The 12,471-nt window shown below is 30.1% G+C and overlaps 1 protein-coding gene across 1 annotated transcript; it reads left to right on the top strand.

Annotated features, from left to right (window-relative positions):
- Positions 1 to 201: 201 nt before the first annotated feature.
- LOC145054635 (protein Brevis radix-like 4) lies at positions 202 to 12,013 on the top strand. Its single transcript, XM_079002864.1, has 5 exons — positions 202 to 521; positions 667 to 1,097; positions 10,540 to 10,693; positions 10,810 to 11,189; positions 11,779 to 12,013. Exons 1-5 carry the CDS (start codon positions 414 to 416, stop codon positions 11,855 to 11,857), a joined length of 1,152 nt encoding a protein of 383 aa, XP_078858990.1. The 5' UTR covers positions 202 to 413; the 3' UTR covers positions 11,858 to 12,013.
- Positions 12,014 to 12,471: the final 458 nt, after the last annotated feature.

The following is a 12,471-nucleotide window of genomic DNA, read 5'->3' as shown; positions in this document are numbered from 1 at the left end:
AAATACATGGTTTAAATAGAAACTCACACATAAGTATCCTGTTTTGAACCTAGCACATCCCTAATATTTTTCAGATCATGTTTTATGTAAACCTAAATTTCATATCTATTTTATTTTTTACGTTTTGGATGTTGACTTTTTTGGAGGCCTTAATTTGTAAAATGAATGAAGAGGGAATCTATTTAATGGCGGAAATTAAGGAGACTAATAAAAGTGCCGGAGCACCAACACAACATACATATTATTATTGCTATACTTGAGCTCCCCACCAACCTATGAAACCTTCAATTCTTATTTCATCGGAATTAATTCTCACTGAATTTCACTTCTTCCTCGATCAATTCCTCTGTTCTATACTCAGAATTCCGTTTCAATCAATCGATTAATCATACAATTTCGTTCAAGTAGATGCCATGGTAACTTGTGTGCCTCGTTCGAAGCAGACTAACAAGCTCGATGAATCAAATCGCAATGGCGATACCAATTCCAGTAAGCAAACTGCGAAAACACTCGCGTCTCAGGTACGTTTGTTTTGTATTCTTCGTGTTTGGAATCAGATTATTTCCTTTGATTTTTGCATTGTTTGGTTGCTATTCTTTTAATAGATGATTGATCGAAGCAGGGATAAAATGTTATGGAATTGATCGGTTTCTATTTTTTTGATAGATCAAGGATATGGCGCTAAAAGCATCGGGAGCATATCGGGGTTGCAGTCCGTGTACAGGACCGGCGACGATGATGACTCCACAGCAATTGTTACAGAAGACTAACGATGCGGAATCAGACGCGTCGGCGTCGGTTTCCGATAAGTTTCGGCAGTCGTACCGGCGAACTGGGAGCAAGAATTCGAGTTCCGGCAGGGTTTGGGGGAAGGAAATGGAGGCGAGACTGAAAGGCATATCGATGGGGAGTGGAGGAGGCGGTGAGGCGGTGTCTGGTACGTTATCGGCGTCGGCGAGTGGGCGGAGACCTGAGCCGATCGTATTGGTCGATGAGATTGAACCGAAAGAGTGGGTTGCTCAGGTTGAACCCGGTGTTCTCATTACCTTCATTTCGCTGCCGCGTGGTGGAAACGATCTTAAACGAATCAGGTTCAGGTAACTAATAAAACACTCTTTCTTTTATTATTTTTATTTCATCTGAATTTTATATATATATTTTTTAACATATCCTGTATAGTTTCATTTTATTTTACTTCTAATTGAAAGTGATATGAAAATAATAAATAACCATATGAATACGCACGTATATAATACACGCCATAACATATATGAAGTCAACTTATGAGATTGTAGTGTCGCAGTCAGGTGTAATCTGCTTTTTTAGTTTTTGTAACTAAAGTTCACATCATTTATTATTAAATAAAATTTACCTCTTAAAACATGTAAATAATATGCAGATTTCTTTGTCTTTTTTCATGTTGTTTTCAACTATACCATCATATGATAGTAATTATATTTTTAACATTTATGATTTGCTAAGGTTATGTTTGATGTGCATAAATTGTTATATATATTTTTTAAAGTTTATTGCAATTTAATATTTGGTGACGTAACTTATAAACTAGTTTTTTTGATAAGTCGTTTTTAGTTAAAGTATAAACTAAAAACTAGTTTTACAACTAACATGTCAAACACAATATGAATGATTATTCCCTGAATGCATGCTAATTTTAACATGTCAAACTTATTTAACCCCTAATTGCTTGGTAGAAATCATTTTTTTAACCACAAGTCATCCATATCCTGGTGATTTTAGTATCATCCACCATTTAATGTAATTGAAACAATAATAAATTATACGAATGATCCTTTAGCTTTATAGTTTTTACCTGAAATAGTCATTACGAAACTTTTTCCCAGATATAGTCCCTATGTAGCAAACATTGCACATAAATGACCCTTTATTACTAACTTTGTTAACAGATTCTATTAACTGTGTATGAAAAGATGAAAATGTCCTTTGTTTTTATTTTTTTATATTTTTTAAATTTGAAATTAAGAAAAAGTGTGGCCCACCCACCCTCTCCCTCCCTCCCTCCCTCCCCCCCCCCCCCCCCCTCTCTCTCTCTCGTTGGTCAGACCTGTAAAAGCTAATGACTTTTTGAAGCTATTTCTTTATCTTTAAATTATAACCCTTCCGATAGAGAATATCGATCAATCACATCAGGATAAAAGTCAAGTATTATTATGAAAAAGTGAGAAGAATGGACGTGAAGATGAGCGCTCATGAAAGAAGGATGGCAATGATATCAAGATTGAAAACTAGGAGCAAAAATTTCAGTTTGGAATCAATGGTAGTGCTGGTAGGAAAGAACAAATGTGTTTAAGATATGCGTTTAGGATAAAGTCAAGTATTATTATGAAAAAGTGAGAAGAATGGACGTGAAGATGAGCGCTCATGAAAGAAGGATGGCAATGATATCAAGATTGAAAACTAGGAGCAAAAATTTCAGTTTGGAATCAATGGTAGTGCTGGTAGGAAAGAACAAATGTGTTTAAGATATGCGTTTAGGATAAAGTCAAGTATTATTATGAAAAAGTGAGAAGAATGGACGTGAAGATGAGCGCTCACGAAAGAAGGATGGCGATGATATCAAGATTGAAAACTAGGAGTAGCAATTTCAGTTTGGAATCAATGGTAGTGCTGGTAGGAAAGAACAAAGGTGTTTGGGATATGCGTGTGTGTATATATATATATATATATATATATATATATATATATATATATATATATATATGTTTGGATTGATCTAGTTTCGATTGACATCACGAGGGATTTCAAGCTCCGATTTCATGGGTTACAGGAGATAGACATGAAAGCAAGTCCGACGGAAGTGACAATATCGTAGATTCGTCCGACGGCAATTTCATGGGTTTCATACACGCATGCTTCCGATTCTTTTTATTATTTGTTTTTGATTTTTTTCTACAATGCATTGTCACTATCCCTAAATTGTTGCTGCAACTCTCTTGTTTCCACCACCAATCCCTTGTTGAATAACCTCCACCACCATCACTCTTCTTTCGTACAAAAAATCTTTGGTTACTGCTATAAACACTAAGCAGTTGCAATAACATGGAAGTAGGAAAACTTATCTAACGCTAGGGAGAAACACGTGCACGAGAGAGAGAGAGAGAGAGAGAGAGAGAGAGAAAGAAAGAGAGAGAGAGAGAGAGAGAGAGAAAAGAGAGAGAGAGAGTATGGTGAAGATGGTGGACTCTCGTGATGAGATGAAAAGGTATGGTGAGATGTAGATGAGGGTGGTAATGAAGTTGAGACCAACTAGTCCACAAGAGAACACCCAGCTCCATCGTTTTTGCTTCATGGTTCAGGTTTCATAACACTACTCCAATATATGTTTCGATTTTGGATTTTTGACTTATGTAATAGGTGTTGATTTCTTCCTCTATTCTTGAGTACAAGAAGTGGAGAGAAGAAGACATGACTTGTACATTTGAGGTTTTTCAATTTGGGGAATACGTCACTTGTTCCTATATCGGATCTTATAAGCATCTTTGGAGAAATTATTGAAAATGAGAATGAAGAGAATGGTGATGAAGTTTCCTAGAAATGGTGATGTTTAGTTTACATATATGAATATTAGTTTTGATGAAAGGGAATTTGGTTAGGCAATGAACTTATCTTTAAACGGGTTTGTGTGTGTGTGTGTGTGTGTGAGAGAGAGAGGGGGAGAATGACCATTTGTATGCAAAAAACAAAGAATATTTAATTTTCATCATTCACAATCACTTAACAGAATTTGATAACGGTGATAGTCATAAGGGTCATTTGTGTGCAAGGTTTGCTCCTTAGAGACCATCTTAGGGAAAAAAAGTTTAGTAAGGACCATTTCAGGGAAAACCTATAAAACTAAAGGACCATTTGTGTAATTTACTCTTGAAATTAACACAATGTGAGGATTTATTCTATCATATAATACAAGTGAGATGGTATGGAGTGCATACTTGTATATAAAATGAGTTTGATAACGAGCACAATAAAATAAGGGGGCCGAGGGGTCGCTCCCCCTTGCGGGGTCAAATGGCAAAGCCCTTGGCGGTGGACCTGTTGATCAGTGGAAAAACATGTTCTGAAGTGGCAAAGATTTATCTAAACATGTAAATAATCTAACGAAAAAAAACTGCAATGTTATATGTGAAGTTGCGATGATAGGGTGCGAATTGGACTTGGATCTGAAAATCACATGGCTCAAATGTAGGTTGATGAATTGGATTTTAGGTTTGAAGTGGCAAATATTTATCTAAACTTGTAAATAATCTAACAAAAAGAACTATGATATTATATGTGAAGTTATGATGTTGGGGTACGAATCGAACTTGGGTCTGAAGATCCAATGGCTCAAATGTAGGTTTGATGAATTAGACTTTGGGTTTGAAGTGACAAACTTGTAAATAATCTAGCGAACAAGAATTGCGATCCTATAGTTTCACTATATTAAAAGTTTCATCATTTATCAAGAGCATTAAATTTCTTAGTAATTACAAATTTCAATATAAGTCAACTTTGAGGTTTGTAGCAAGGGTGATATGGCTCGACCATAGAGGTTAAATTGGACTTTGGGTTTGAAGATCTCATGTTGGCATGTGGTTTTATGGAAGATGATATGTATATCGAAAAGGTGGTGTTAGTGAAGGGGATTCAAGCATGGTGGGTTCGACATAGTTTATGGTGAAATAAAATATAAGGATGACTAAGGGTAGAAAGTGATGAGTCATAGGATGAGGGAAAGCGATTCTTACATGGTTATAGTTTAGAAAGTGTTACCTAAAACACACAAACTATCTATAATGATGAATGGTATGAGACCACGACATTCAACTATGGAACGATGACAAAGTTGTAAAACTAGGACACAATAGACCACTTGGTGTCATCGAGGTGGTTGTATGGGGATGTGAATTATCATGGTAAGGTCATGGGATCAAATTATTAAGTAATAAAAATCAATTTATTTCCATTCGAAAGGTCAAAAGCAAAAGTGTTTATTTATTAAAAACATTGTGGATAAATATAAGACATATTTTCTTATGATGTTTCTTAATAGTATATAGAACCACACATAATATGGTTATCATTAATGTTACGTGGTGATCTATGAGAGTAAGAAATATATTATTTTACTCATTAGTGCAATCAAAGATGTATAATAACCATATAGTCTCAAATGCAAAAATATGGGATCATGTCTTATTTCAACACAATGTTACATAAATGATCAAGCTCGAGTCCATATCATTTTGGTTTAGTTTGTTTCGTGCATAAGTCTAGTAAGGTATTTTTTTTGTTTTTCAAATCTTTTCCAAACTAACCAACATTTAAATATTCCAAGTTAGAGATCAAATCAATAAAGACCAATATTTCATATTTAGGTTGCACAACTATTTCAGTCATAGACCTTTGACATCATGTCGATAGACGTGAGGTTAAAAAGAACCTAATATCATTAGTCGTCTTGCACCTAAAGGGTTTAGGCGTTCAAATTCGGGAGCATGTTTATGGTCTTTAGTGTCACACTAACGCTTTGTTCCCGAGTTCTATTTAAGGAGAGAAATGGGAGGAAACGGAGGGAAAGTGAGGGGTGTGGAAGGAAAATCGTGTTCCCGAGTTTCATTAATGAAAGGAAAGTGAGGGGAGGGGAAGGATTTTGGAGTCATATTTTCCTTCCAAAATTTCCACCCAAATTGGGCGGATTTGGGAAGAAAGTGAGGGGAAGGAAATTTTTAAGTTTTATTTTTCTTTCCTTCTAACTCGGGAATACAAAAACTTAAAATTTTCCTTTCATTTCCTTCGAACTCGGGAAAACGGAATAATGAATATTTTCCTTTCACCTCCTTTCTTTCCGTCAAAATTTTCTATCCCTTTTCCTTTAATGAATTTAAAAAAAAAAAACTGGGGAACAAGGCGTAATGGTGATGTGCATTTTATTGATGATATTATTTTTATTTGAAAAGTTCAACAATATTTAAATCTAAAGTTGAAAATTTGAAGAATACTCTATAAACTTAATGTTTTTGAGTAAAGGCAAACATTAGTTGGGGGAGAATATGTTACGTTATGTTTTGTTATCTGCTTGTTGTCATTTGTTTATAATTGAGATTTGTGATAAGAATGTATCAATGACAATGACTCATGAATTTGATTTTTTGTTAATCCCTTTGAAGATAAAATATGTTAAGTTAGTTTATAGGTATTCCTATCCACCTTATAGAAATAACTATAATTATATATATTCAATTTTCGTCAACAATGCACAGCTAATTATTATAAAAATTATATTTTTTTTCTTTATCCTTTAAGAATATTCTAGTTAACGAACAATTAAAAGTCCCTACCTTTTTTTGTCTGTGAGCTTTTAGTAATGTTGGAATTTTAGGATTATAAAAAGCATACGATTTTTTTTTCTTGTTGATGGTTTATTCTTTTGCTTTACTTTTTAGTTTTAAAATTCTATTTTTTTAGTTTTTTATTATTATTATAAAAACTCTATTTTCATCTCATGGCTATTTCATTGCACAAAACTTTCTTACATATTTATATAAAACTTTCTTACATATTTATATAATCACACAAATTTTTCTCCTCAAAATTAAGGTGTCACATATGGGGAATTTTTCCCTGGAAATTCCTATGAGGGCTGAGTTTGCCCTGTAAAGGAGCTCGAACCCGGGGTGCTCGTTGAAATATTGCGAGTAGGCTCCACTTAATTCGTTTGTCGTTTCCAAAATAAATAAATAAATAACTATTACCAACATTTTTTTGCTTTTATTGGTTTCATAAGAGTATTTTTTTTCCTCTTCAACAAGGTTCAATTCAAAATTTTATTTATTAGTTTAATCATAACATATATGATAATAAATCTGATAAATTATTTTCATTTTTAGATTATATAATATATTAGTTAATCATATAATTAAATGTGACAAACTTCATTCATAGGAAGCTTCAAAATTTATATATTTCGTAAAAAAACTTATCTTATTTAGGTTGTGTCTGACACATCATAATTAACTTATTTTTTTAGTTTTTTTAATTTTTTATGTTTGACAAATAAAAAATTGTGTATAGGCTAGCGTATAGTAAACCAACTTTTCAAGAGTTTTATTTATTTATTTATTTTTAAATATACCCTTTAGTTAATCATAAAAAATATATTTTTTTAAATGTGTTTTTATGTTAGTTTGAATCATTAGCTTATATCTTTATCAAATATCATTTTTTATAAACTAACTTTTTAAGTGTCTGGTTTTCATATAATATAATTTATTTTTTATCTATCAATTAATTTTTAGCTCATTGGTAAATCTAGAAAAGTTTAAATACAAAAATGGCCACGAATTGTTATCATTACAATGTTTGACCAATATTTTTTTATATGAACATGATAAAAAATAGTATATTTAATTGATTCTAGAAGGTTGATGAAGAGTAAATTTAACTTTATATAAAGGTACTATTGTTTTACATCTCTTGAGTCTTGAGTAGGTGACAGGAAAACATTGACATGATCGGTTTCTTTGAAGCTGTCAACACTATGCTAATTATAAGACCAGTCAAATATCATCTGATTTGCCTTCTTTTTATGTTTTGTTTTTATTTTACATAATTGATTAATATATATATTTTATAACAATATACATTTATGTTTTTTTTTTTTCCATAAAGAACATTTTGACCCGATCTAGATGATCTATTCGATTGCAATTCAACTTAACCCACCCAATATTATTATTAAGAAAACTATTTTTTCTTCTTCATTCACATACACAATGCAACAACTAATTTTTTAACACCTTGTTAAAAAAATAACCCAACATAATTCTTTATTATAAAATACTTTTATCTATGATCAATTTATTAATTATAAGATTATAAAATATATTATCATTTTAATTTAAATATAAAACAAAATAATATTTTATTGTATAAATGTTTTTAATTTTATGATTTGAAAAAATATATATTAAACATATATTAATAATTTTCTATTTAAAAAAAATACAAAATTTAATATATTTTATTTTATTTGGATTAGATGTGTAGATTGGATTTCAACTATTGAAATTTTGTTGAAAAAAAAACAGGAAGACAATGACCTAATTCTTGATTACAAAAGGAATATTATTTTTGTTAGCAATCTAATTCAATCTCTTTCTCTCTCTCTCTCTCTCTCTCTCTCTCTCTCTCTATATATATATATATATATATATATATATATATATATATATATATATATATATATATATATATATATATGACTTTATAACCCGTGGAAACCACGGTTATAAAATTAATTGAAATTTTATAGTAAAACCTCAAAATTAATAATTAATTATTTTAAATAAATTATTAATTACGATATATTTATATTAGTTTTGTGAAATTATAATCGTTGATTCAAATAAATATATATAATTAATTTTTAATATATATTAAACATTTTTTATTTATGAATTAATGAAAACAATTATATAAAATTTAAAATTTAAAATTTAAAATGGAGAATAAATACATTGACAAATAACATCACATTAATTAGGAGGTCTAATAAATTTAAAATGGAGAACTAATAGATTGACAAGTGGTATCATATTAATTAAGAGGTTTAATATAGTGACACATGACAAAATGACTACTCTTTTATTAGTATATATATATATATATATATATATATATATATATATATATATATAAAGTTTAGAATCCTTTTTTATCTATACAATCCAATTAAATTAACTTTTTGCATTTGTTAACAATCCAATCCAAACCTATTTTTTTATATATGGTTTATGATTAACTTTTATTATATTATGCAAAGTACATACTATATATATTTTCAAATAATAGCATGTTATGTTTTCAATCTATATCCCATTTTTTACTATTTTTAGATTATAAAAAATATACAAATTTATTTTGTTTAAATTTCTTTTAACAGAATATATTAACATTGGATTTTATTCATAGACAAAATTATTTTATTTTATTTTGAACGGCGGAGAAAATTATTGTATATATTTTATTATATTTGTTAATAAAATCCACTTAATTACAAAGTAATGTCTATCTAAATTTTTTTTATGAACGAAGAAATAACCAATAAAAAAAATGGCGACTATGTTTGGTGGAGCACGTTTTAATGGAACATTCTTTTTTTCTTATTCAAATTTGATAACCAACCAAACATTTGGATCCAAATGGGTTAAGACTTATCAACATGTTCGTTTACCATTGAATATAATAACCAAGTGCCCTTTCACCAATAAAAATAATCTAAGCAATTCATAAAATATATTAATTAAATATTAATAGGGTAATACTTAAGATAACTCAAAGAACGTGAAACTAGATTTTAGTATTTATTTTTCAATTTTTTCAATAACCATGTCACTCTTTTTAAATTATTAATAAATAAAATTACAATTTTAAATGAAACTTGAACTTTTAATGATTTTGACCGATAAATATCATGTCACTATCTCGTACCGTTAGGCTATTAGCCAGTTCTGTACCTATAAAAAACCAATGAATTGAATTATAGAGAAATTAAATATTCTCTTAATTTTTCTTTTTATTATATTTCTATCCATATGAAATGGTGACAAGTGGATTAAATTATTATTAATTTCATTAAACGTGTCATTAAATATGACACGTGTCAAAATTTGATATGATAGGAGGATAAGTAAGAATAAAAAATAAAAAAATATTTAATTTCTCTAAATTATTTGGCTTGTCATGAAAATAATTTGGCTTCGATGGTCTGTTTGGCATTGGTTCATTTTATTATTATTATTATATATATATATATATATATATATATATATATATATATATATATATATATATATATATATATATATATATGGATTTCTTTGTTTTACTCTCGAGTCTTGACCAAACAAGTCCAGCAAATGAAATGATTGCAATAATCTTATATCTATTACCCACTTGACATGCTTAATTGATTGTTATATACTTTATTATTAGTTTCCCACATACATATCTCATTTTCATGAATGTATCCACACACTAAATAACATTAATCAAATGAATAAAAAAAATATACAAAGAAGCGTCATGTCATGTTTGAGAATAAAGCTTAAATAGCATTATGCGACAATGAAGTCGAACAATGTCCTTTGAATAATATTTAATTATGGATAAACTACAAGTGACGTATTTATGTAAATTAAAAAACCAAACGAAAAAGACGCTCTTAATTTCATGTTATAATATATATAAAGGGGAGTTACATGATAACAATTTAATTTGCCACAATCGTGTCTCTAAATTTTACAAAGTAAAAAAGAAAATGTAGAATTGTTTTGTTGCTAAAATCTCTTTTTTGTTTAACTAATGTACATCGAACGTATTGTAACATGGTAACATACAGAGAGACAAAATTTTATGCCTAACATAAGGAAAATATTACTCGAGCAAATATTGAATAAAAGGAACTAACACTATAAAGTATAAACCACCTTAACATGTAATTATTATTTCTCCCTCCCACAGCCGCGAAATGTTTAACAAGTGGCAAGCACAAAGATGGTGGCAAGACAATTTTGATAAGGTAATGGAACTCTACAATGTCCAAAGGTTAAACCGTCAAGCATTTCCCCTACCAATGCCTCCAAGATCCGATGACGAACTAACCCTCGAGTCAAGGGTATTTTAGTCCTTTTACAATTTCATGTTTATAAGAGTATATATTTATTCACATTTTTACAATTTATGGTTTAAATGTCGATAACATGGTTTATTTTTTCTTTATGTACATAACAGAGTTCAAAACCTGAATTTCTTGATGTTGACGATAGTCCTCTGACACCAACTTTGAGTAAAGAAAGGTTACCACGGACCTTACAACACCCAACCGGATTCTCATTACCACTTGACCACCACGACTCGAACCTACCACAGGTTAACCATGAATCCTCTGGTCAAATGGTCACCCCAAAATTATCAACCATTAGCGGTGTTAAAACAGAAACGTCATCCATAAGCGCTAGCTCATCGAGAGAAGCAGATCGCTCAGGAGAGCTTTCTATTAGCAATGTAAGTGATATCGAGAATGAATGGGTGGAACAAGATGAACCAGGAGTCTACATCACCATAAGAGCTTTTCAAGGCGGCTCAAGGGAACTTAGACGTGTTCGGTTCAGGTTAGCACATATCCAGTAGAGTTTCATATCAACTAGAGTAAATTACACGAATGGTCCCTATTGTTTATGGTAATTTGCGTGTTTGGTCCATAACTTATTTTTTTAACTCGGAAGGTCCCTACTATTTGTTTTTGTTACGCGTTTGGTTCCTGTTTTACTTAAAAAGACTATTTGGCCATTAATTTTTTAATTTATTTAAATAAACACACCTCAACCCCACCCTACCCCACCCCACCCCACTCACCATGTCTTACCTACTCTACCATTTTTTCCATATTTAAATAATAGTATTTTTAGGTAAGATAATGATCAAACGCGTAACAAAAATAAACAGTAAGGACCAAATGCGTAACAGAAACAAATAGTAGAGACCTTCCGAGTTAAAATAAATAAATTAAGGATCAAGTACGCAAATTATCCAAAACCATAGGGACCATTCGTGTAATTTACTCAATCAAAACTATGACATTTTGTCATTGTCTCATATGCCTTCATGTATTTTATGCTTTTATATATGTCACAACATCATATTTGTACTTTAGGGCTCTCTGGATTTATTGATTTTAAAATGTATGTTTATTGATTGCAGCCGCGAAAAATTCGGAGAGGTGCATGCGAGACTATGGTGGGAAGAGAATCGAGCAAGGATACACAGCCAATACTTGTGATTAATGAATTATATTGGACGGAGCTTAAATTTCTAGTTTTTGCATATATATATGCTTTTGTTTATGTTTTATTTTTGGTGGTTCGCGAGCATAGAACCATTTTTTGTGAATTGTTGTTTTATGGTTGGTTGGTATAGAACTGAAAATTTTGGTATATATATTTTAGTTTAAACCAAAACGGAAAAAAATGAAAATTTTGTTTAAGAGACCAATGAACATTCAGAATCTTTGTGATAATTATCTAATACAACATTGCATAACAAAGTCAACAATGCTTTAAAATTTTCAAATTAGTGCCCACTTTTTAGACCATATAATTGTTATTCTATATGGTTGTGATATGTTTGTCTGAGCAATAAGATAATTTACCATGGAAAATGATTTAAAATGATGAGAGTTGTTTATTGTACAAAAATTAACATTAATCTTTGTTCAATTCAATATATATGTATTACCAACAACCTATGTTCAATGTACATGTGTTACCAAATAATCTTTAAAGTGTTTTAACATAATACAAATAACCTTTTATCGCCGTTCCAAATAAATAAATAAATAAATAAAATAACATTTTACATTATTTCATAAACACCACTAATTTTTTGTACATATTT

Source organism: Lactuca serriola, chromosome 5, assembly GCF_051521515.1.
Source record: "Lactuca serriola cultivar US96UC23 chromosome 5, Lser_US96UC23_V15, whole genome shotgun sequence".
Classification (NCBI taxonomy): Eukaryota; Viridiplantae; Streptophyta; class Magnoliopsida; order Asterales; family Asteraceae; genus Lactuca; species Lactuca serriola.
This window is presented reverse-complemented; position numbering and strand designations above follow the sequence as displayed.